The following is a 27,551-nucleotide window of genomic DNA, read 5'->3' on the forward strand; positions in this document are numbered from 1 at the left end:
CTTTCTGGCTATTGATTCGGCTCAGAGAGTGTTAGACTTGAGCGCGCTTTCGTGACGCTCTCCTATGCTGGTCTGTCACTCAGACCGGGCCGTTCTCAGGACTCAGCTAGGCTACCTTTCCGAAGGTAGTTTCCAGATTCCACCTCATTCAGGAGATTGTGGTTCTGGCTTTTCCGTCTCTGGAGAATTTGGTGGAGAAGGCCTCTTTAGATGTTGTGAGGGCCCTCTGGATTTATGTAGACATATAAGGGATATCCAGAAATCAGATTCCCTTTTCATCCTCTATGGCTTCCATAAGCAGGGCTGGCCGGCTATGAAGCAGACCTTGGCCAGAGATAGCTCCGTTTAACCATGCGTCTGTGGCGGCGGACGTTTCCGCTCTGGCTGTGGTGACGGCTCATTCCACCAGGTTGGTTGGTACCTCTTGGGCAGCTCATTGTGGCGCCTTTGTGGAGCAGCTTTGCAGGGCAGTCACGTGGTCTTCTGCTCACACTTTTGTCCGCTTTTATGCATTTGATACGTTCTCCTCCGTAGATGCAGCCTTTGGTCGACGGGTACAGCTCAGGAGCATGAGGGGTCTATTCATTATCACTTAATTTTTACAAAAGTAGTTGAAAATTAAGATGCTCACCTATTTTTGTATAAATTAAGTGTCAGGGCAATTCATCATCATGTAAAGCAGGAGATATCACTGATATCTCCTGGTTACAATTCTCCCCCGATAATTTATACAGTGCTCATTGTGGAAATTATGCAATTCAACAAGTTCCGAGAAAAAGCATTTTTTTCCGAACTTGACAGTGATACTGTACGCCATCCTGAAATGGTGTACAGCACCCATTGCAGCAGAGGGATACAAAAAAGATCCCTCCCTGCTGTGTTCTCTCACCTTAATGCAGCTTCCTTCCCAGTTCCCTATGAGCCGGGGCCAAGGGAGAGGGTACTGTGGTGGTGGCCCTACACGGCGGGGCTGCATGGTTTAAGCGGGGGTCACAGACTCCCATAGATGCTGCATCTATGTGGCGGCAGGGAGGGGGTAAGAAAACAGGCAGCGTGGTTGGTCAGGGGGAGCACAGGGAAGCTGGACTTTGCCGTCTTTTCTCCTGCTGCTTTACTGTCTCTTCGCAGCCTGTCTTCAAGCTGTGTATGGGCAGCTTCAAGACAGGCTGCGAAAAGTACATGCTGCAGGAGAAAAGTCCCCTTATTCCAAAATTTGTAAGTGATAATTAAGTATAGGAGGCATGATGAATACCTCCAATACTTGGATTGAATTCGCAGTGAGTTCAGTGCCTAATTATCACAGGGGATACTTTTATTTTAATGAATAGATCCCTAAATCTGGAAGTCCATTTGTGGCACAATGAATCAGTCCTGTCTATCCATTAACACACACCTTCACCTTGAATGCTATCTACATATTATGTCAGTCACTTGGATGCTGCCTGTACTGTATGGCAGTTACTGGGATGTTGTCTGTACTATATAACGATCATGTGGATTCTCTATTGTATGGTCATCACATGGATATTCTCTATATTGTATTGTGGCTACTGCTACCTGCAATCCTGCCAATATTTGTGTTGGAACCCTCCTACATTTTATTTGGTCCCACCTACATGGGGCCACTTTCAGAATTTTTCCAGGGCCACTTTAAGTTCCCAATCCTCCCCTGCCGGAGGTCATGAGTTTAATTCCTGGGCACTATCTGCGTGGAGTTTGTATGGTCTCCCTGTGCTTATGTGGGTTTCTTCTGGGTACTCCGGTTTCCTCTTGATCTCTAAAATTATCTGGCAGGTTAAAGGTTTCTGACAATAAAATTAAACCAAGGGTGTACGCTATACAAATAATGTTTAAAAAACAAAATATGGGTTCTCAATAAAAGCACCAAAAATATAGGACAAGACCTAAAACAGCCAACGTTCAGTTGGTGAAAAATCCAAAAGTCCTTTTGCCAATGTAAATGGTTGTGTGTCTCGCGGCAAAAATCCAGTTCTGCCAAATGAAGTCTAATTTCTGCACTTGTCCATCAACACAGTACTTTACTATAAATGCATTCATTCTGAGACTTCAGGTTCTGGTCTGATCAAGTGATCAGTGCAACTGACTAAAATAATTGTCCATGGCTGTTCTCCAGCTTCCAAGTGTGGATCAATTGCCACTGACAGCCCCCAGCACTATATGGACATATTCCTGACTTCCTCAATGCCGGCAAAGCAGCAATTGGCCCTGCTGATTCTCTAAATCAGGTCTCGTTGGCTTGCCCAACTTGGTAAAAGGGCACAGCCCTATGCAATTTTGTCTGTGAAACCTTGCCAGCCCTATTAGAGATAGAGGACTGCTGGTACCTGGTAATTGGATGTGTTCATTGCATCAGCCCAAGCCGCTTACACCCAGGGGCCTGACGTGTTGCCTAATTTATTTACATAAAATGGCTTTTTGCCTGCCTTCTGCAAACAGAGCTCTCTGTCCTTTGAAGGAAATAAACTTTTCAATTCAGTCGAATTGATCAGAGCTCGTAAAAGTTTATCCCAGTTGTACAAATTCATCAAAGCAAGAAATGTATCGAGCTAAGCAATGTCTCAATGATGGTCCATCTGATGCAGAGGCATCCTACAAGAAGAACCTGAGGCCAGGGCCGTAACTAGGGTAGTGTGACATGTGCCACAGCACAGGGCACCGCAGGAAAGTGGACTCTGTTGGGGCCTGTAAATTTTCTGTTTATAATCATCCTTACTTTTATACCCGGCATCTCCTGGGCCGCCCCTATCTCCTCCCTGGCTGACTCCCCCTCCATCTGCTCATCTCCCCAAAGACCTTCAGTCACATCCTACTTTATTTAACACACACATTTCAAAATATGGTCATACCCAGGACTCAAACCTATTACATGGCAGTTAGACACCTTACACATGGCGCTATCTGCCCCACAAGCTCTCATGGCAGCCCTGGACACAGTCACTGATTTTTCTCCCCACTTATTACTTAGTAATTTTGTGACTGGAAATCTATGGGCTCAATTCAATTCAGCAATGCTGAATAGACCGTGCTGTTTGGCCCTACTGAAGGATTTCTTCTCGCACCCTCCTGGGGCTGAAAATGTTCAAGGGCCTATACTGAGGAGAGGAGCTGTGACCAGTGATCTGTGGGTGTGGCCAGTGCCATCCCCTACACCAGTGATCTGTGGGTGTGGCCAGTGTACATCCCCTACACTATCAGACCCAATGTCTCCCTAGATATGAAAAAGTATAAAAATTGCATTACTATTGTAATACTTATGATTTATGGCCAACTACGTGGCCAGTTGGTGGCTGGTCATCATCAAGCTGTCATGATGGCCTTATTTATGTGGAGGCTTTGAGCTGTAGCACCATTTGCCCCATTGTTAATCTAGTCCTGGATGGTCGCTATGTTATTGTACTAAGGGCCTGATTCAGACCCGGTCGCTAAGCTGCGCGCGCTCGCTAGGGGCGATTATCGCACATCTGCGCATGCATATGTGTCTAAGTACTCATGCGCGAACCAGTCAGGAATCTTGCACTCGCAGTACACAGGCTGGACGCTACTTTGAGTGACAGCACCGTTTGCGGGTGGTGACAGGGGAAGGTGCTTGTGAATGGAGGAGTGGATGTGCGAACGCAGGCGCGTCTGACTGGCAAAATGGAGTTTAATGGGTGTGCATAATTAGCAAAGTAGCATCATTGAACACGTCACTTGGTTGTTTTTTTCCTGAACTGATCGCAGTGCTTGTGGTGGGGTAGGGGCTACCTCAAGTTCTCTGTGCATCTCTGATGGGTCTCGATGTTCCTGGAGATGATGTGTGCTAAGAGAGAGAGGTGGGCGGCTTTATACTCCTGCGTACGCTCGCTGCCGTCACCCTCTAAGATATTGAGTGCGATCGCAGGCTTTGCATACCCGGTCCCTTTTGGCAGCGAGCAAGCGCAGCTTAGCAACCGGGTCTGAATCAGGCCCTAATTTCACTGAATGGTATAAAATATGTGCTTTGCAGCATCTATGCTCCAAACTCATATTCCAAGGGGTTTTATCAATAGCTTTTGTTCAAACTAAGGGCCCTATTTATCAACGAATTTTATCATTTACAACGAGTGATAAAACTCGTTGAGGATGATAACAGTGCTGCGGCCAATCAGCTCCCAACTGTCATCTGTTTGAAAAATGACAGCTGGGAGCTGATTGGCTGGAGCACCATTTATAAAATGATAAATGAGGCCCTAAGTGTTTATAGTAAAATGCCACTTTTTGTCTTTGGGGTTTTTCAACTTAATTTCCTCACCCCAACTGGAGAGGGTTAATATCCGCCATCGCCAACAACATTGGAGTACCTTTGTTCTCTCGTAAATCTAGAGATGTGCGCCGACCCCCATGTTTTGGACACAACAAAGAAAGTTAGATTTTTATTTTATGAAAGCAACAACTACCCACCAACTGCAAAGCATTGCAAAGATATTAATTAAGGCGATGGTCTTAGACCTACTGACGGTTAGTGTTAGACTTACACACTGTATCATGACCTGAAGTTTTTTGAACACACACACAACAAAAACATTTTTTTTATAAAAGCAACAACTGCCCACCAACTGCGAGGCACTGCACAAACAATTATGACGGTGGCCTTTGATCTACTGACCGTTAGTGTTAGACTTACACACTGTATCATGGCTTGAAGTTTTTTGAACACACACAATTTTTATTTATTTTTTTTGCAACACTGCTGCAAATTACTTATTGTAATGTTGTGCACCAGTGAATTGGGTTAATGCTGCACTGCGGGCAGTAACAAAAACCCCCACCAGTGTGGATACAGGGTTAATGCTGCATTGTGAACAGTGACAAAAACAAACACCAGTGTGTAGTTGTGCACCAAGGGTTAATGCTGCAGTGCTAAGTTGCTTATAGCACTAGTGTGACACGTGACACTGACAGGATGTAGCTAGCATGCTGGCGAATGGGATGCCGGCTATTGAAATCCTGGCATCGGAAGCCCGACCTGGGACTAAAGATAGGCCTTGAAATCCTGACGGGGGGAAAGTTAGGTTTAGGCACCAAGGGGGGGAGGGTTAGGTTTAGGGACTAACGGTTGCAGGGTGGGGAGGGTAAGGGTACAAGAAGGGAGGGTTAGGGGGAGAAGGGGGAGGGTTAGTATACTTCCGACCCCTGTTGGGATACCAAGTATCCGGATGCCGCTGTCTGCATTTTGACAGCAGGCATCCTGACTGACGGTATTTCATACCCAACCCGACACTGACAATAGTAAGTTATATATTATAGATATTACTGCACTATAAAAATAAAAACAATGTTTTGCTAACTGCCTACATCAAAATTAGCTCGGCCAGTATTACTCCAAGGGTCATGTGGGTGCCACTGTCCATCAAACAGAATGGCTAAAACTCTGAAACCAAGGGGACTCCTCACTTGTCCTATCCAAGATGTCCGGCAGTCTTGTGTCAAATGTTGCCCTAATTACCACTAGAGGGACTTATATGTGAGATCTGATGCTGAGAAGATGATGTTTTGCTTTGTTTTGGAATCCGAAAATAGCGAGATCAGAACCCCAGCTCGGATCCGCTTGGCTCAGTTTGGGTGGGTTTGGTTTCCTGGAAACCTAACATGTTAATTTCTAGTAAATTCCAACCTACTGATATTTGGAGAGTTTTGCATCCTATTGATAGGGAATTTACCTGCTTCTCAGCCTCTACCGATGCCCTTTCTAGAATAGATTACATCCTACTTTCAACTTCCCTATTTCCTAAGGTCACAGGTGTGAAAATCTAAACATTATGTATATCAGATCATGCCCTGGTTTGGTCTTCTCTACTTACTGGGTTGGATAAGGAACCCCATAGACAATGGAACTTCCCCTCTCACATCTTCCAGTCCCTCAAATTCTGCAAAAGAGTTGAGTTGGCATGGGAGGAATATAGGCTCGATAAGTTATCTCATGCACAGAGTAACCTTTCTTTTCTGGCAGGCCTCTAAATCCATTCATATAAGATACTTCAAAAGATGGAGCATTGTTACTTTTTTCATAAGGATTTTTGATTTCACAAATTTGGCAACAAAACAAGGATGCCTTTTAATCAATCTACTAAATAGTACTGGCCCTCCTAGGATTACCCACTCTCTTAGGAAAACTGGTGTAACTAGATGTATGTGGACACATCTGTACTTTCTGGGACAACCTCAATTTACCACAATTGACACCATCCCTCTAGGGAAAATTGACAGGGCCAATCACTGAAGCTGAAATTAAATTGGCGATTCAAAACCTACAAACCAGTCAAAGCCCTGGGACCAGATAGCTTGAGTGGTGATTTTTACAACATCCACTCTCCTGTGATATGTGATACCCTTGCCTAAATTTTTAAACCCATTGTGTCACAAAAGAATATTACCAGTTTATTTCAACTCTGCTATTTTAAAAGTTTAACCTATACCGGGCATAGATTTGGCATTGGCTGGCTCTTACAGGCTTACTTTACTTTTGAATATACATTACAAACACTAAAATTCTTGCAGAGAGATTAAAACGGGTATCACCGGAGATCATCCACCCGAACAAGACGGCTTTATCTGGGTCACTTATTGTCAATATTAGAAGAGTTGTGTCCACTATTCAACATATTAATCGCTCTCTAATGTCTAGTATTATCATGTGACCTTATTTACTGACAACAACTTTTTGACACTTTGACATATTTTGGATTCCCATAGCCATTCATCACTACCTTGAAGATTTATCATATCCGCCAAACACAGGTTGATTGTAATGGCTACCTTTCTACTCCACTTGCAGTTCAAAGAGGTACCAGATAGAGTTGCCCTTTCTCTCCCCTCCTTTTTGACATTGCTTTGGAACCACTTATTATAGCTCGGTGTAACTCCTCTACTTTTCAGGGAATTAAAATTGGATAAGTATAGCTTAAAGTTGCCCTTTCCGTCTATGATCTGTTGCTTTTTGTAACTAATCTTGCTTCTTCAGTTCCGATAGTGATGGATATTATTTCCTCATTTGTAGCCTCATCGGACTAGAACATAAATATTAATAAATCAGAAATCTTGCCAATCATAGGTTCAGCCACATACTTCCGTTCAATACCGATGTTATCCTCATTTTAATTTAATAAGTCCCAATTAAATTATTTGGGGATTCACACAACTACAGATCACAAATATACTTGTATAAGTCTCAGTTTACTCCTGTTATTATAACCAATGTCCTATCCTTACTTGATAACTGGAGACCTCCCCAGCTCTATTTATTGGGCTGGATCACAGTGATCAAAAACATTATTTTCCAAGTGCTGCCCATTAGTATATCTGAATCTGACTTATCTAATTTTACTCGTCTGATGTTAAGATTTCTTTGGCAAAACAAAAAAAACTTATGGCGAGCTGCAGGGATGGGAATTGGAAATGCCCAACTTAGCCACTTTTTTGTTAGCCGTCTATTTTAGATACATCAGTGATTGGTTGTTGGAGAGAGATGTCTATACTTACTCTCGACTGGATAAGGCTCTTCTAGTCCCGTACTCACCAAGAGCACTTCTACATTCACAAGCATCGGATGTTGATGTCCGACTTTTAGAAAACATTGTTCCAAAATACCTAGCTGTCTTGGCTATCAATTAATAAAAAGCTGAACAGAAACCATCTCAAAACTGAATAAATACCTACAGTATATGGGGTAATCCTTTTTCCCTTTGACTTTGGACAATTACAATTACATATACCATATGGAGGGACAAGGAACTTAAATCCATTACCAGGGTGTTTGACCCAGGAGGCAAACTTTTTAAGTTTCCAGATCTACATCTTATATGACTTTCCTTGTCAACAGTTTTATATGCATCTACAAACTTTCAATTTTATAGCCTTCAGTTCACCATGCGAAATGTCTCCCCTCTTACCCACTTTAGCATCTTTATTGACATTTGTGACTACTAACACTTACAAAACATACCTGTACTCAGAATTATTGCATATGTCTCCCCCAAAGCTGTGGGTCAGGGGTTTACTCACTTGGCAAAGAGATATCCCATCAATTACGTCCATAACAGATTTACTCTGCCATTTTGCTTCCCCAATGAAGCACTTATATATGGCTCTTTTGTAAGAAGTACATGTGGATATGGTAAATAGAGCTTATATTTCCCCTGTTCAACAGAAACATATGGTCCCTAATGAATTAGGTTGCTGTTTGAAGTAGAGATGTGCGCCGACCCCCGTGTTTTGGTTTTGGATCTGGATCTTCCCTGGTTTTGGATCTGGATTGGTTTTGGCAAAACCTCACCTCCGTGTTTTGTTTTTCAGTTTTGGATCTGGATTTTTTCTTTAAAAACCATAAAAACAGCTAAAATCACATAAAATGGGCCTGTTTTTGTTCCTACAGTATTATTAACCTCAATAACATTTATTTCCACTCGTTTTCCAGTCAATTTTGACCACCTCACAGCTCACTATATTGTTTTCATCCAGTTTAGGCCCAAAATTTGCACCAAGCTAGCAGGCTGACTAAGCTATGTGGCAGCAGTGGGCAGCACAAAAAATGTGGCAGCTCAACTGCCAACATGGCACATTAGGAAACAAATGTTTTATTAGTCAAGAGACGCCTGAGGGAGTTGGAGTATGTATGTAGTTGAAGGCAGGGACAGGAAGGGTTGGTAGTAAATTTATTTAAATTTTTATTCCGAAGTAAATTTCTGAGTGAGAAGGGGAGGGGAGGAGGCATTTACAAAAATTTTTTTTACTCATTCACATCAGTCCTTGCCACAGAAGAATCCTTGAGCGCCATGCCTGCTGCTGGGAGTGGATTTTCTCATCCCAGAGGGGAACCAGGAAGACTTCTAGTAGTGCTTTCCACATGAAAAAGCATTTCCCAACCTGTACAGGGACATAAAAAAAAAAACCTGCCACTTAACCAGCACAAAGATATTAAGGGGTAAATTTAATTTACTAAAGTGAGAGTTTTTAGAAGTGCGTTTTAGAAGTGAAGTTGCCCATAGCAACCACTCAGATTCTACTTAACATCACTTTCTAGAAGATAATAGCTAGAATCTGATTATTTTTTATGGGCAAGCAACATCACTTCTAAAACTCACTTCTAAAAACTCTCACTTTAGTAAATTAAGGTCTTACGTTGTGTTTTTCTTGAGAATCCTGCACCAACTTCTGCTGCTAGGAGTGGATATTCATCCCAGAAGGGGACCAGGAAGACTGCTTTCCAAAACATTTGACTGTAAAATAATCCTTTGCAAAGCTTCCACATTGAACATTTCCCAACCTGTACAGGGACATTAAAAAAAACATAGTTAGTTAGTGGCCTCAAAGTGCCACTTAACCAGCACAGATATGTGGACAAGTGTAAGATCTATGATTTAAGGCAGGGGTAGCCAACCCAGGCCCTCGAGAGCTAACAACAGTGCATGTTTTCCAGGTCTCCTCACAGAATCACAAGTGTAATAAATAACTCCAAATGTGGATCTTTCCAAATGTGTTTCTGATTAATGAATACACCTGTGCACCAGCTAGGCGGTCTGGAAAACGTGATCTTTTAGTAGCTCTCTAGGACCGAGGTTGGCTACCCATGATTTAAGGCCTTTCTTCGGAATTCTTGAGCACCATACCTGCTGCTGGGAGTGGATTTTCATCCCAGAAGGGATAAAGAAATTGTTTTTTTCTTCCCAACGGACACAGATCTGAAGAGAAAGAGATACATGTAAATAACTACTGGCAGGAAAAGAAGCAATTTGGAGGCCCTTACACAAAACTGCCTTTGCATTACATGAACTACCCACCTTTCAGTGTGTACTCAGAAAGAGTTTTCAGCACAGCAGGGAACCTTGTCAGTGATCGGCCTAAGAATACTTCCCCAAAATGTGGAAAAGATGATGTCAATCAAAATGAACGACAAATTCTACTTGAAAGACCTTTACCGTCAATTACGTGCAGAAATTACAGAGGCACCTGTAATGGTGGATTCCAGCGGGGACAAATTAATATTGTGTGAATCACCCCAGATTATACATCACCCAAGTCTATATCGTCACCTCATCCTATAAATTACAGCTGTGCTCCCTGTTATGGAGCATACACAGGGTCAGATTTGTCAGATCTGTCAGATGAACGATTTGAATGATTTTACCAAAGATTTGAACGATTTGAACGATTTTTGACTGCATTAAAATGAATGGAATCATCCAAGTCTGACTGCAAACACATCAGATGTCAGATATCGTTATCTGACCATCGGGAACGCGCATCGTTCAAATCGTTCATCTGACAGATATATCAGATTTTCCTTCAGATATTAATGATTGAACGATTTTTTAAATAGTTATCGTTCAGATCTGAAGAAAAATCTGACCATGTGTATGCTCCATTAGATTGGGGATTCTTTGTCCACTTTAGTGTATGTGAGCTCCATTTTAGTCCATATCATCACACCACACCCCCTAAACATCTTCTGACATGGGCTACAAGAGGAGCAGCTGCACTCTGGAATATGGTTGCATGGAGTTGCCCCTCTGCCTCACTGAAATTCAGGTAGAGGGGCCATGGGTAGGGACACTATAGTCAGAGAACGCAGTTTTAGCTGCATTTTTTAAACCATGTCCTCTAATTTCAACTTTGAAAATGTTCATGCAAATCTCAGCAGAGGCGTATTGTGATGCCATGGCTGACGCGCACACACACACACACACACACAAAAAACCCAGATTGATTGAATTAATTTTTTGGGGGCACTTGGGAGTGAGAGCACCCGAACGAGGCACCAGCCTCTTGATAAACGACACAGGCAGCACAGCAACCCTGCACATCTACGTTGCTGATAACTGTGGCTAACATGCACACACAAAAAATTGTTTTATTTTCACACTGATGGTGTGGCAGACTAACATGCACACACAAAAAAATTGTTGTTATTTTTATACTGGTGGTGTGTGGCAGGCTAACACGCACAAACAAAAAAATTGTTTTTATTTTTTCACTGGTGGTGTGGCTAACACGCACACACACACACAAAATTGTTTTTATTTTCACACTGGTGGTGTGGCAGGCTAACAGGCACAAACAATTTTTTTTATTTTCTCACTGGTGATGTGGCTAACACACACACACAAAAAATTGTTGTTTTTTTTACACCGGGGTGAAGAAGAGCACCCCTGATGGACAGAGCACACCCTGGACAACACAGCAGCACAGCGAGCCCCTATGGACAACAGCCAGCCTCTATAGACTACAGCCAGCCAGCCCCTATGGACAGGACAACAGCCAGCCCCTATATGGTTTAATATGGACAACAGCCAGCCAGCCCTATGGACAGGACAACCTCAAAACAGCCAGCCAGCCCCTATGGACAACAGCCAGCCAGCCCCTATGGACAACAGCCAGCCAGCCCCTATGGACAACAGCCAGCCAGCCCCTATGGACAACAGCCAGCCCCTATGGACAGGACAACCTCACAATTATGCACAACAGCAGCGCAGCACAGCTCCCAGCACAACCTCACAAGTCACAATTATGCACAAAAGCAGCACAGCACAGCTCCCAGCTCCCTCCCTCTTCACAGCCGGAATGAAAAATGGCGGCAATCGCCGGACCTTTATACAATCCAAAACCTGCGAGAACCCGACAGCGGGATGACGTCGTTTTGCCTCGTTTTCAGATCGGAGTCAGGCGGAAAAACCAGAGCCAACTCGGATCTGCCTCGTATCTGCTAAGTTCAGGTGGGTTCGGTTCTCAGGGAACCGAACCTGCTCATCTCTAGTTTGAAGTGTAAAAACTACCAGGCTTTATTTACTGTATACACTGTTTTTTTTTTAATGTGGGATAATCAATAAAATTTGGAATAAAATAGTGTTGTATAATAACAATATCTCCTTGCTCAGGCTTAGTGTTAATCCTTTAGCTATGCTGTGTGCTAACGAGGTTGAGTATCCCATATCCAAATATTCCGAAATACGGAATATTCCGAAATACGGAATATTTTTAGCGTGACTGAGATAGTGAAAACTTTGATTTTTGATGGTTCAATGTACACAAACTTTGTTTAAGGCACAAAATTATTAAAAATAAAGTATAAAATGACCTATAGGCTGTGTGTATAAGGTGTATATGACACATACATGAATTTCATGTATGTACACAAACTTTGTTTGAGCCACAAAATTATTGAAAATATTGTATAAAATTACCTGCAGGCTGTGTGTATAAGGTGTATATAAATCATAAATGCATTCTGTGTTTAGATTTGGGCCCTATTCCTTAGACATTTTAATATAATATGCAATTATTCCAAAATACAGAATATTCCGATATCCAAAATACCCCTGGTCCCAAGCATTTTGGATATGGGAGACTCAACCTGTATTCATAATGGGACCTGGGTCAAAAGAAAAATAAATGTATTCCTCTCCTTATGGTCTTGCTGACCTTGGCAAAAAAAAGGTTATATTACTTAACTGGATGTTAAGCTCTACCTCCCTAGTTTCCACGGTTAAACAATAAAGAAAAAAGTACAAATAATGTACTCTGACAGGCGCTCCACTTTACCTGAAGAGGAAAAAGGGTTTGTACTTCTCTATAACAAATAGACAGCTCATCCCAGTAAAAGTTTTTTTAAATATTTGAATCTACTGACTGGTATCTTCACTGCTGCTTATTACAAGCTCCTTAATGATATTTATGTGTACCATGCCTTTTAGTTTTGTTTATTCTGACTGGTAAATTCTTTCCTTCATTCCTACGCTCTATTGTACAGCCATGATTAAAAGTTTTTAGAATGACACAAGTATTGGTTTTCATAAAGTTTGCTGCTTTAGTGTTTTTAGACCTTTTTGTCAGATGTTACTATGGTATACCGAAGTAAAATTACAAGCATTTCATAAGTGTCAAAGGCTTTTATTGACAATTTCATTAAGTTTATGCAAAGAGTCAATATTTGCAGTGTTGACCCTTCTTTTTCAAGACCTCTGCAATTCGCGCTGGCATGCTGTCAATCAAATTCTGGGCCACATACTGACTGACTGATGAATTACATTCTTGCCTAATCAATGCTTGGAATTTGTCAGAATTTGTGGGTTTTTGTTTGTCCACCTGCCTCTTGAGGATTGGCCACCAGTTCTCAATAGGATTAAGGTCTGGGGACTTTCCTAGCCATGGACCCAAAATTTCAATGTTTTGATCCCCGAGCCAATTAGTCATCACTTTTGCCTTATGGCAAGGTGCTCAATCATGCTGGAAAAGGCATTGTTTGTCACCAAACTTTTCTTGGATGGTTGGGACAAGTTGCTCCTGGAGGATGTTTTGGTACCATTCTTTATTCATGGCTGTGTTATTTGGCAAAATTATGAGTGAGCCCACTCCCTTGGCTGAGAAGCAACCCCACACATGAATGGTCTCAGGATGCTTTACTGTTGGCATGACACAGGACTGATGGTGGCGCTCACCTTTCCTTCTCTGGACAAGTATTTTTCCAGATGCCCCAAACAATCTGAAAGGGGATTCATCAGAGAAAATAACTTTACCCCAGTCCTCAGAAGTCCAATCCCTTTACCTTTTGCAGAATATCAGTCTGTCCCTGATGTTTTTCCTGGAGAGAAGTGGCTTCTTTGCTACGCTTCTTGACACCAGGCCATCCTCCAAAAGTTTTCACCTCACTGTGCATGAAGATGCACTCACACCTGCCCAGGGCCGCCAAGAGCCATGGCAGGCCCCGGTAAAAAAGGGTGCGTGGCCTAATTGCGGGAGGCGTGACCATGCCCCCTTAGTTTAAAAAAAAAAAAAAGCTGCGCGCTGGCGAGGGGGGTGCAGTGAGCCCCCTCAGCCCGGCACATAACCAGTGGGGGGGCGCGATCAGCTTGATTGCTCCCCCCACAGGCATAGGAGACTACTGCGGCTGCTTCTTAGCAGTGCAAGCAGTCTCCCAGTGCAGCCCAGCACACAGCAGTGTTTCCTTGCAGTGTTTCCTTGCACCTGTTTCCTTGCAGGTAACCATGGTTAACAGAGGAAGAACAATGATTTCAAGCTCCACCCTCCTTTGAAAGCTTCCAGTCTGTTATTCTAACTCAATCAGTATGACAGAGTGATCTCCAGCCTTGTCCTTGTCAACACTCTCACCTGTGTTAACGAGAGAATCACTGACATGATGTCAGCTGGTCCTTTTGTGGCAGGGATGAAATGCAGTGGAAATGTTGTTTTGGGGATTAAGGGCCTGATTCTGACCCACTCGCTAAGCTGCGATCGCACACACACAAACGATCACATGCACACCACAAAGCAAACACACACACGCCCAGCCAGAGTTAAAAACACCCACTGTAGTCTGCGTACGAATGCCACCTTTCTCCTTGCAATGCATTCACTCTTGAAATCAGCGGACTCATCGTTCCTCTTCCCATATATTGAAACCATAAGCAGGACAACTGCTACATTACGATGTACTTGCCTGAACAAATGATGTGAGTTTGCTAATAGCTTGTTATGTAATTGTTATTTGATTGCATCTTTCATCTTCTTTACGTTTATTGGTTTTATTAAACATTCTTTGGCCATTTTTGTGTTTTGTTTTAACTTTAACACACACACATCTATAACTCTCTCTTTATATGTTTTTTTTATTATTAATATGCAGTATATGTATATCTATAACATATATATCTATAAAATATATATATATATATATATATATATATACACACATATATACATATATACATACACACACACAGTCAGGTCCATAAATATTGGGACATTGACAGAATTTTCAGATTTTGGCCTCTATTCACCACCACAATGGTTTTGAAATGAAACAAACAAGATGTTCTTTAACTGCAGACTTTCAGATTTAATATGAGGGTAATTACATCCAAATCGGGTGAACGGTGTAGGAATTACAACAGTTTCAATATGTGCCTCCCACTTTTTAAGGGACCAAAAGTAATGGGACGATCAACTCAAAAACTATTTCATGGACAGGTGTGGGCTATTCCCTCGTTATTTCATTATCAATTAAGCAGGTAAAAGGTCTGGAGTTGATTCTAGGTGTGACATTTGCATTTGGAATCAGTTGCTGTCAACTCTCAATATGAGATCCAAAGAGCTGTCACTATCAGTGAAGCAAGCCATCATTAGGCTGAAAAATCAAAACGAACCCATCAGAGAGATAGCAAAAACATTAGGTGTGGCCAAATCAACTGTTTGGAACATTCTTAAAAAGAAAGAACGCACCGGAGAGCTCAGCAACACCAAAAGACCCGGAAGACCACGGAAAACAACTGTGGTGGATGACAGAAGAATTATTTCCCTGGTGAAGAAAAACCCCTTCACAACAGTTGGCCAAATCAAGAACACTCTCCAGGAGGTAGATGTATATGTGTCAAAGTCAACAATCAAGAGAAGACTTCACAAGAGTGAATATAGAGGGTTCAGCACAAGATGCAAACCACTGGTGAGCCACAAAAACAGGAAGACCAGATTAGAGTTTGCCAAACAACATCTAAAAAAGCCATTACAGTTCTGGAACAACATCCTATTGACAGAGGAGACAAAGATCAACTTGTACCAGAGGGTTGGGAAGAGAAGAGAAGGAAAGGAACTGCTCATGATCCAAAACATACCACCTCATCAGTGAAGCATGGTGGTGGTAGTGTCATGGCGTGGGCATGTATGGCTGCCAATGGAACTGGTTCCCTTGTATTTATTGATGATGTGACTGCTGACAAAAGCAGCAGTATGAATTCTGAAGTGTTTCAGGCAATATTATATGCTCATATTCAGTCAAATGCTTCAGAACTCATTGGACAGCGCTTCACAGTGCAGATGGACAATGACCCGAAGCATACTGCAAAAGCAACCAAAGAGTTTTTTAAGGCTAAAAGTGGAATGTTATGCAATGGCCAAGTCAATCCCCTGACCTGAATCCAATTGAGCATGCATTTCACTTGATGAAGACAAAACTGAAGGGAAAATGCCCCAAGAACAAGCAGGAACTGAAGACATTTGCAGTAGAGGCCTGGCAGAGCATCACCAGGGATGAAACCCAGCGTCTGGTGATGTCTATGCGTTCCAGACTTCAGGCTGTAATTGCTTGCAAAGGATTTGCAACAAAGTATTAAAAAGTGAAAGTTAGATTTAGGATTGTTTAGTTTGTCCCATTACTTTTGGCCCCTTAAAAAGTGGGAGGCACATATAGAAACCGTTGTAATTCCTACAACGTTCACCTGATTTGGATGTAATTACCCTCAAATTAAATCTGAAAGTCTGCAGTTAAATCACATCTTGTTTGTTTCATTTCAAAGCCATTGTGGTGGTGAATAGTGGACAAAATATGAAAATTATGTCAATGTCCCAATATTTATGGACCTGACTGTATATATATATATATATATATATATATATATATATATATATATATATATTGTGACACAGTCAGGATGGGGGTCCCTCTCCTGGGGTAGATGGACTCCCTCTTTACACACACAGCAGCTGTAAAAACAGGATACAAGTCAGGGGTTCTCATACAAACTGGTCGGAACCAGTTTTATTGTGCAATATAAACAGCAAAATAAACAAAACATGAAAATAAATCCTAGCCTGGCTGGGCACTAGCTACACAGCAGATTCCCTCTCTATAATAATGGTAGGGCCTATTGCCCTCACCATCAACAAAACACGTGCACAGTACTTACAAGGATTATCACCAAGTGTCTCTGAATAGGCTAGTCTGCCTGCTCTCCCAGGTGTGAGACGCTCAGCCACAAACAAAGCCATCTTATATTAGTCATTACCAGCTGCAAACCCTAATGAGCCTGTTAGCAGGCTGAAAGGCCCAAATCCTGGAGTGGCCTGTGGATGGAGCCCTCCCTCTCCTCACATCAACACCCCCAGGACCCAAACCGACTTTTCTTTAAAGCCGACATTTCTAGTCTGTTTTTCCCAAACAGACTTCTCCTGGGGGTTTCAGAACACATATGACAGTAAACTAGGACATACAAATAAGCCATCCCACACTTCTCCAGTGCTTCTATCACAATATATATATATATATATATATATATATATATATATAATGTGTTCTACATCAGCTCTTAACTGTCACTATATAGGCTTGGTTTTCAAAATGTCAGTTATGTTTATATTGTTTGTCAGTTTGCTTCCAACCATGTTTTTGTTTTTTCCAAAAAATAGTGAATGTAACAATGTGTATATATAGGGGCACATTTAGCAATGTTTGGTTTTGCAATGCATTCAGGGCATGGCAGTAATGTAGGAAAGTTATTGTGAAGAACAAAAACTAAAGAAAAGACAAATATGTCTTTGTAGGTGCACTCTTAAGACAATATGTAAATATAATAAGTAGAAAGTTATTAAAACTTAACATTTATTGAGTAAATTTAATAAAAAGAATTCTCTTCAATATGAAATTTCACACTTGAATATTTTAGATAAATATCAGCATATTGATACTATGATCAAAGAAAAAGAGAGATTTTTTTTACATAAATCAAGGTGATATATACTAATAGTATTTCATGCATAAAGAGCCAAAGGTTAACTAACAAACTTTGATCAGATTTGGACCGTATTCTGAGTCACACACTAATCAGTGTGGGAAGAGGGAGGAAATGGTATACAATGTATAAAAAATGCATCTAGTATTATTAACCAGTGGGTATATGCATGATACAGAAAATGGCGAGCATAAACACTTGAATTAAATGGATCTCTAAGGTCCTGTTTGTACTAATAAAGTCCACAATGGACACAGATACACCACACACAGCAAACAAATACTATGACTGACATGAGATAATAGATATCAAATGAGTAATATGTTGGAAATCAGTCAACTCTCCCAGTGCTGTTGAATATGTGACAATATGAGGAAACAAGTAAAATGTAACAAGCTCATTCCAGAACAAAGTCCCGTCTATAGGGCAAATCAATGCGGAATATACTTCAATGGAGAATGTCTAGTAGGTAAATATATAAGTGTTCTGATGAAAAGAGCAAGGTCTGAGGTGAGAGATACGCAATGAGTCACTTCTACTGTTCCCAGTCAATCAAACTGGGAATGAGAGAGTGGAAGCTGCGTGGCCTCAGAAGAAACAACAGTAAAGCACTTCTGCTTTCAGAGAAGTAGCTGCGTCTGAGCCCTGGTACCAGCTGGGCATTGCAGGGGGAGTCACAGACTAAGGACTCAGATGAGAGAGCGCGTCTGAGCGATAGTAAAGATACCTGTGTCAAAGTCGGCTGTGCTGGGTTGCAGGGTGTGTGAGATCCAGAGCTGAATGCTGTTACAGGACGCGCATTTCGCCGGGAAGGCTTGATAACCTGATCATTGAACTGCACTGCTGCTTCTTGTAGTTAAGGAACATGCGCCCAATCATAGGGCTGTATTCACGAGTGACAGATGTAACAGCCAATCATAGCGGAATAATGTTAATCAGTGCGTGCATAGAAGGAGTTATGGGAATGTTAAAACAAACATAGAGTTAACAAATAAACACATTATATAGCGTCTGACGATTGTGGAAAGAAGGAGTCTAAAGCTGGCCAAACACTAGACCAACTTACATCCAACCAGCCAACTTGTTGATTGGTTGGAATGAAAATATGGTAACGTATGGGAGTAACTGGTGATCAGCAATTTGCTCCTAAATGTCAGAAAACAGATGAAAATGGTCGTTGACAACTTTGTTAAATGTTTGATCTAAACTATTTGTTCAAACAACAGTTGTGGTCCATTTTCCAGCGTTTGGGAGCAAATTGCTGATTGTATTCCTTACCAGATTTTCATTCCAACCAATCAACTAGTTGGCTGGTTGGACAGATAATCTTTAGATGTGTGGCCAGCTTCATAATCTCATTTAGAAAATAGATATTTATAGACTGTAATTTAGAGAGCGTGCGCCCAATCACAGGGCTATATGAACGAGTGACTGATGCACCAGCCAATCATGGCAAGATAGTATCAGCTAATATATACATCTACAGGGTTGTGGGGGTGTTTAACAGAACGTGGAATTACCATGTATAAACATAGTAAAATGAGGAAGGGTTATATACCAAAAGGACCTGTAGTCCCAAAGAAAAAGGGATATTGGAACCTGCAGACAAAAATGAATAAAGGAGAGGAATAAAACAAAAAGGTGAACATTTATATTAGTGGAAAAAAACCAAAGAAGAAAAAGATATAACTCTTTTAAATGATGAGTTATGCTGTGCTGAGAGTGTAGTAAAGTATTGAGAATATATATGGAACAATAGTCAGTGATATGTGGGACTAATGAGACTGCCATGAAACAGAGAATGTAATGAAATGTGAATGGCAAGGTGTACATTAAGTGATAACCAAAAGATTAGATGGGTGAAATATCTATAAAAGTGTAAGGCATAATAAAAGGAAAAATAGATATTACGAGTGATGAATAAATAACAGAAATGAGAAAAATTATGTGACAAGGTAAAAATTATGAAAACAGAGAGAAAGAAAGAGAATGATAAATAAAATAAAATACAAATGAATAAATAAAAGTAAAAATGAGCAGGTATCTAAGGACATTATGAATATGAAAAGATCATCAGGAGGAAGGAGTAGGAACAAGAGTTATTATGTAAGAAAGACACCAAAATTAATATTCTCATTCAGACCGCCAGGAATCATTGTGCCCAGTCTGAATATCCACTCACTCTCTTTTTGTTGGAGAGCTCTATTTAGATCTCCCCCTCTTAGGCCAAGTTTAATTCTTTTGAGGCAGAAGGTCTTAAGATCTTGTGTTCGTTCGGAATGTTTGGAGTGAAAATGTCTGGCCACGATGGGGATATCATTACTGGTTAACCAGTTGTGAATCGATGATCTTTATTCACTTGCAAAGTGTTAATATCTACAGTGATACAAGACTTTCCCCTATAATTGACCTGTAATCTTTTTATTTCAGTTTCCTTTATGTCAACAATAAATCACACCTTTTTGTACATAATTAATCTTGAAACATAGAACCATTATCTTTCACATTATGCAAATGAGATTTCTCAGATATATATAACCTCAGATATTGTCTCTTATAGAGGATATTAGTGACATTCTTGCATTTATTGATTAAATTTCTATGTACATTTCCATGTGGCTGAACCATACTTTACCTGCTGTGTTGATATCCTATCTTCTCCCTTTAGGTGGTGCTACACTGACCCTATAAACCTCCCCGTTAGTGTCCAATACCATTTGGCAAGACGATAATAGGTGGAGAGTTTGGGTCTAGATAGCCAACCACCATCTATATATATGTATTCAATTTCCATGGGATTACTGTACATGGGAGATCTCTCACTTCTTCTCCTCTGTAGTTATACATGAGAGGAAGCAGCAGAGCCTGTGTTTCAGAATCTTTATCCCAGACTTATCTCTTTAGATACTCCTGGTTCTTATACACTATTCTTTTTCCCAGGAACTTATATTCCGAACCTATAATCCTCTCATTGGTTATCCAATGCAAAACTGTATAATAACCAACAGCAGAGATTGGGTCTGATGCAGTGGTTCACTGTTGACTTTTTTCAAGGGATGCTTGCACTGGTAGATCTCTCATCCTCTCTCCTCTACACTGTATGAGAGAAGACAGTAGAGCCCAGTTGCAGTTTAGGATACATCCAACTTACCTCTGTTTTCACTTTCTGATTTCAATTATCTCTTCAATATACACAGATACAATAGTGACGGTGGTCTTCATATGTTCCACCAAGAGGACTAATTATTTCATTTTGATGAACCTTGTGTTTTTTACATTATATATTCAGATTTTTTATGATGATATATGCTTTATTTTTTAATGAAGTTTATATATTTCTCCTATCATGCAACAACAACAACTGAAGTGACCTTTTACACTTCAGGTTCCAATTTGTATGTGTTTATATAGTAATTGCTTTATGTGTCTGTGAGTCCTTTTATTTCATACATAATACCCATTAAAGGTTAAGTTTTATAGAGGTGAGGTATTGTTTGTTTGTGTGCTCTCGTTATAGAGTCTATTTGTGGATTGCTAGACCCTCCACAGCTTTCTTTTCTTTCCAATAATTGAATTTGACAACATGTTTGAAAAATTTTTACAACGTGGATACAGACAAAAGGATCTTCTACTGGCAAAACAGAGAGCATTAGTGTCCAATCAACAGACCACCAGTTCAACCGACTCCGCATCCAAGAACACCAACACCATGTTATTTGTAAATCAACACAATGTGGCCAGCAAATTTATTAATATCACCTCCAAACGTTTATGGCCCATTGTTAACACAGACAATACCATCAAACCTTTAATCAATTCAAAGATCATGATTGGCTATAAACGTGGACGAAATTTAAAGGACTGGCTAGTCCACAACGATGTTAGTTGTGGGCCTTCAAACACTGATCATTTCTTAACCAAAAAACCGGGATGCTACTATTGTACGGGTTGTACCACCTGTGGGTATTTGGAAACGGGTCCTGATGTTATACATCCACACTCGGGAAAACGCATACCAATTATACATGTCTCGTCCTGTACCACAAAATACATTATCTACATGATTCGCTGCCATTGTGGACTTGTCTACATAGGCAAAACCACCTGTACAGCCCGCATTCGGATGGCCCAACACCGTACTGCAATAAGACAAGCATTGGAAGGAAAAGATGTGGACCAACCTGTGGCACGCCATTAAGAACTTACAACATTCTTTATCCACTTTGGTATATAAAGTCATTGACCACATCCCTCCAAACAAGAGAGGTGGGGAGAGAAAAGACTTCTCCAATTGGAGACTTTTTGGATCCATAAAATGAACACTGTTTCCCCATTTGGACTTAATGAGCAATTATCTTTCTCATGTTTTTACTAAAGTGCGAGCTGTCTCTAGCTGGAGCAACAGCACTTTAATACCACTAACTGGGTATGCTTTACCCCTCAATCGTTCCATTGGATACCATCACCCTATGCCATGCATTGTGCTCTTGCCTTTGTTGTTTTCTTCTTTCTTGATATTGTTCCCTGATTATCCCTTTGTTATTCCATCCCTCTTTTCCTGTTCCTTGTGGATGTTTTTTGTCTCAATTAGGCCTAAGGGGCATTACCTATATTCTGCATTATATACGCCCGGATTACAGTCATTCTACACTGGATATGCCTTATACCGTCCGATCTTTGAAGCTAAGCAGTGTAGGCCAGGCTAGTACTTGGATGGGAGACCTCCTCGGAATACCTGGTACTGTAAGATTGCAGTATCCATGGTTACACTTTGAGTCAATACATTCACTTTCCCATTCCCATTTTTTCCTTTTTCCCATGTTTCTCCTAGTATCCATCTATGCATTGTTTGGTTGCCTTATATATCCAGCTAATTTTGAGTCTTACTGATGACAGTTCCCAACAGCCGTTATATTGTACATCTGAGCTCTTTTACATTCCTGATATCTTTTTTGCTGCTTGTTGTTTTCAGCATTTATATTCATATCTAACATTAATGTTTTTTTAGACATGAATTAGTCAGCACACATATGTATGGCTGACAGCATGATTCTCTGGGCATTACTTACCATTCATCTGCCCATGGATGCATCACATCCAAGGGGCTACTTGCTTCCTATCCTGCTTGCATATGTCTTATTATTTGGTCTTTATTCTAGTTTATTTTATTTCTGTATGCAGCACCTGCTGCATATCTGGGTTTTGTTCATGCACTTTCTATGTTTGTATATTCATTATTTATTATTCACTATTTGTTTTCATTATGTCCTGCCCATATTTATTGCACCGCACTTCCGTGTATTTCGTGGACTTACCTATATTGTATCTATAACCTTTAGACCTTGTGTCGATTGTTTACACATTTATACAGCATGTTATTTATTTTATTGAGCATTGTTTTAAATGTGTTACTCATATTGCCGGTCTGTTCTGCCCCACGCAGCGCTCACACAGAGCTGAGTTGTCATGGAGATTTACAGTGGCACCCGACGCTCGTGTGAGCTGCGTCATCACACGTGGTCTCCAATCAGAGCCGTGTTGCCATGGAAACCAACATGCGGCACCTGGAGCTCTCAGTAGCCGCGTCATCATGGATGCGCCGGTCCCACCTCTGTGACGTTGTTCACTTGGCGGGCGGCCGGGCAATCAAGCATGGACATTATGGGATGTCACTGGGTACTTAGGTATGTTGTGCATCTCTTCACCATTGTTCTTGATAAAAGTCACACTGACTGAATCGTTGGACGCAGATCCTTTGGAATCGTGAGTCTTATTTATTTCAAGTCCTGTGAGTGTAATACCCCTAAAGTGTATACTGTCTAATGTATCAATTAATATATGTACACCATATAGAGTTGATTTCTCATGTATGAATAGTTTTATGGTAATGAGTAACAGGATGCTGGCTTATGCACCATAGACCCCCTCTGGACTGAGAGAACTGCCCAATAATTTATGAGTGGCCGCCCCCCTAACTTTGTTGAAATTGGACCAGGCTGCTCTCTTTGAGCTATGAGGACTTGTGGGCTCGTGGCTACAGACACGTCACTGCCACTGCAGCATAGGGGGAACTGTCCCCATGGTGACATACAGAACACAGGGCAGAGAGGCACGTGCGGTGAGCGGGAAGGAGCCCACACGCGACCGCTAGGTTATAAAAAAGAAGGACCGCGGGGGCCGCCGGGTAGTGTGTGCCAGAGGTGAGCGAGCAGCAAGGACAGCACTGCGCTTACTGGAGAAACCAAGAGCTGCCACTGAGGTGAGGAGAGCGGGTCTTACCGGAGGACTGTGTGAGGTAATGATTGGAGGCGGCAGAGCCGGTCTGTGGGCTGATTACCTGCACTCCTGAGGTGACTGATGAGCGGCAGCACTGATCATATGAAGTCCAGCTTTCTGTCCGTAGCAGGGACAGAAAGCCGGAAGTTTCCTCCAGTACATGCTGCAGAGGGCTGTGACAAAGCAGGCAGTCCCTGCAAGAAGAATGTCCGGAAAGGTCGTATGGTTCCATGTGCGACGTGGCTATGGATTCATCCACCGGGATGACACCAGGGAAGACGTGTTTGTCCATTACACTGCTATAAAAAAGAACAACCCAAGAAAGTACCACCGAAGTTTGCGAAATGGAGAGAGTTCAGTTTGAGGTGGTGAACGGGAGGAGAGGTCTACAGGCAGCTAATGTAACTGGTCCTGGTGGTGTCCCAGTTCAAGGCAGTAAATATGCAGCAGATCGCAAGCATTATTGGAATCAGTCACGTCACGGACGTCCTCCACATAATTACCAACAAAATGACCGATATCATGAATATGGAAAAGAGCCTGAAGAGATAAAATGTGAGGCAGTACTTCAGAGTCGGCAGAACGTAATTGGACCACAACCTTCTGCAGAACCAGAACTCTGGAATGAACCTGGAGCGGAAGACATCTATTCTAGAGTGAAATACCGCAATCAGGAAAATTCAAAAGCCACTGAACCAGAAACGGGCACTGAAAGGGTGATTTCCACAGCCACAGTAGAAGAATTGGGATCTCCTAAACCCCACTGTATGGACTCAGTCATATTGAAAACCGAATCTAACATCCCTACCAACACTACAAGTGCAGCGAAGGAAGAAGTGACGTATCTCTTCCCAGAGTGGCATCGCCCAGACTGCGAGTATATTACTATAAGCTCTCAAGAGGTAGCCGCAATCCTAAAACAAGCCTGTAACAAGTCAGGGAAGAGACGCAAAGGGAATTCTACCCATTAGATACAAGCAATAGTATATCTAGTAACTGTTGCAAACTAAATTGTTACTTGTATAGTTTTGTTGATATTTGTAACTAAAAGTTGTTCTTGCCACACTTGTTATAGTGTATCTAAGGAGATGAATGTAAATACAGTTTACTCAAATTGGTTAAGAAAGGCAGATGCATGGGACATGCATCATTCTAGCGGGGAGGAATGTAATACCCCTAAAGTGTATACTGTCTAATGTATCAATTAATATATGTACACCATATAGAGTTGATTTCTCATGTATGAATAGTTAAAAAAAATGTTAGTTTATATATTTACACTGCACATTTTACTCTGTTTTATGAGTAACAGGATGCTGGCTTATGCACCATAGACCCCCTCTGGACTGAGAGAACTGCCCAATAATTTATGAGTGGCCGCCCCCCTAACTTTGTTGAAATTGGACCAGGCTGCTCTCTTTGAGCTATGAGGACTTGTGGGCTCGTGGCTACAGACACGTCACTGCCACTGCAGCATAGGGGGAACTGTCCCCATGGTGACATACAGAACACAGGGCAGAGAGGCACGTGCGGTGAGCGGGAAGGAGCCCGCACGCGACCGCTAGGTTATAAAAAAGGACCGCGGGGGCCGCCGGGTGGTGTGTGCCAGAGGTGAGCGAGCAGCAAGGACAGCGCTGCGCTTACCGGAGAAACCAAGAGCTGCCACTGAAGTGAGGAGAGCGGGTCTCACCGGAGGACTATGTGTGAGGTAATGATTGGAGGCGGCAGAGCCGGTCTGTGGGCTGATTACCTGCACTCCTGAGGTGACTGATGAGCGGCAGCACTGATCATATGAAGTCCGGCTGACGGCTGTAGCAGGGACAGAAAGCCGGAAGTTTCCTCCAGTACATGCTGCAGAGGGCTGTGACAAAGCAGGCAGTCCCTCCTCCCCATAAGGCGGGCTGTGGGCGGCAGCCTGAGGACTGGTCCGTCCCAGGGAGCACTAAGCAGTGGAATAAGAGGTTGACTGGACATGAACGGAGGCAGAGCAGTGACTCCTCCACTGACAGACGTCTTTTATGATACACCGGAGCAAGGTCTGTAATAAATTACTTATCCCAGCTCTATTCATCGCCCTACATCTCAGCTAACAGGTCTAATCAATCACTTAGCAGCAGCTGTGATAAAAGCATAGAGAGGCTCTATTCAGTATTGGCTGCACCTCCCCACGGAACAGCTGTAGGGACAAAAAAACACTAAACTTAACTAGTTAAGGACTGGATGTACTGAGTGCAGGTCAGACTTTAATTACCTGCTCACCTTATTGCAGTATCCCCGAATAGTCCAATAGTTTGTAAAGGATTTTCTGCTACAGGACATATGCAGGCAGGTGAAGATAGACAGCACAAACGTTGACATACTCCTTAGTAAAGCCATTAAAAGAAGCAGCATAAGTAAAGCTATTATGCAGCTAGTGCATCACTGCAGGCAGAAACAAGCTTGCTCAGTCAGTATAGAGTACACTGTAACAGCCAGGATTACCTTCAGCTGGAGAAAATTAGATGTTCCCTTCATTTAAATTAATCCGGGCAACGGTCTGCAGCATACCATCAGCCAATGCTTATATAACCAACTAAAGTAAATTAACGTGCACCACCTCTACCGAACACGCTGGATTATATTTCTGGCAGTAATTTACCTGTGGTTAGAGAATTTGAGTTGAGAATACTTAGATCAAGAAGTGTTTTGTGAATCTTGGATATATGGTAACATTCATTCCTGTTTATAATATCATATGATATACTTTTAATTGTATGTGCTTGTTGTATTAACCTACTTGAATTCCCCAGTATCTCCACTTAGCTGTTTTATCATTAAAACGAGTCCTCAGCCATTTAAGTGTTCCAGTGAAATAAAACCTTGTTGTTCACAGTGTGATTTATTAGTAAAAGTACTGATTGAATGAGTTTTTCTCATTGTATAAATTTGCGAAATTAATAAATTGTAACTCCTTATTTGAACTAAACTGGTGACCATCTGTGCCTGCATCTCCTTGTTATCTCTCTAAACCGAGAACGAGAACCAAGAGACTCAGGATCTGGTAAGAGTCGAGACATAATCTCGCACAACACTCTAATCAATACAAAGTACGAGTTTTGGGTACCACATGAGTGCCGCTGTTTTTCCCCGCATATACTCTGTTCACTAACCATTTGAAGGCACCCAGGCGAGTATAGCCTATATTGTGGAGTACCGGCATTACCATTATATATTAGATGAGGGAGAAAGAGAGAGAGAGAGAGTTAGAGATTTGTTGGTCTGGAATTTTTTTTTAAATGTTAAAATAAAACAGTACATTTTAAAAACACTTGAAAAATATTAGAACGCACACAAACATACACACACACACAGTTTATGTAACCAAATATGCATCTGAAATTTAAAGAGACACTCTTAACCAATAAAATGCCATCAAACATTACATTTCAAATGTTTTTTAAAAAAGGCTACTACCTGAAAATAAACAAAATGGTCGCTACATGAAAATACACAAAATGGCTGCTACCTGAAAATAAACAAAATGGCTGCTACCTGAAAATAAACAAAATGGTTGACGAGCCATATATATCATAACAGGAAAAAAATAAAAAAAAATGCATACACACGCATACACAGTGCAAATCAACTTACTTTGCAAATTAAGTGCCCGCAAGCAGTCCAGAAGGTCAGGAGTCCGACGCCGGAGGTCGGACCAACGCCTCTCCAATTGCACGATTGTGAGTGTGCAGCCTATGTGGCGCAACC

The 27,551-nt window shown here is 41.6% G+C and overlaps 1 protein-coding gene and 1 pseudogene across 3 annotated transcripts in view; one reads left to right on the forward strand and one right to left on the reverse strand.

Moving 5' to 3' along the window:
* MYLK (myosin light chain kinase) overlaps nt 1-27,551 on the reverse strand; it is an 807,913-nt gene that overhangs the window by 217,257 nt on the left and 563,105 nt on the right. The window contains exon 1 of one of the 3 annotated variants that reach the window (XM_088460740.1): nt 25,558-25,759. The exons of 1 other annotated variant lie outside the window; for it this stretch is intronic. In XM_088460740.1, coding sequence (XP_088316866.1) covers nt 25,558-25,700 — 143 coding nt within the window. In that variant the 5' untranslated portion in view covers nt 25,701-25,759. Of the gene's footprint in view, nt 1-23,868; nt 23,917-25,557; nt 25,760-27,551 lie in introns of those variants that run through there. One more of the 3 variants, XM_088460741.1, reaches the window with a different exon arrangement.
* Nucleotides 22,164-22,281, forward strand: LOC148454582 (5S ribosomal RNA; annotated as a pseudogene).

This window comes from Taudactylus pleione, unplaced genomic scaffold, assembly GCF_031769625.1.
Source record: "Taudactylus pleione unplaced genomic scaffold, aTauple2 ptg000977l, whole genome shotgun sequence".
NCBI classification, from domain to species: domain Eukaryota; kingdom Metazoa; phylum Chordata; class Amphibia; order Anura; family Myobatrachidae; genus Taudactylus; species Taudactylus pleione.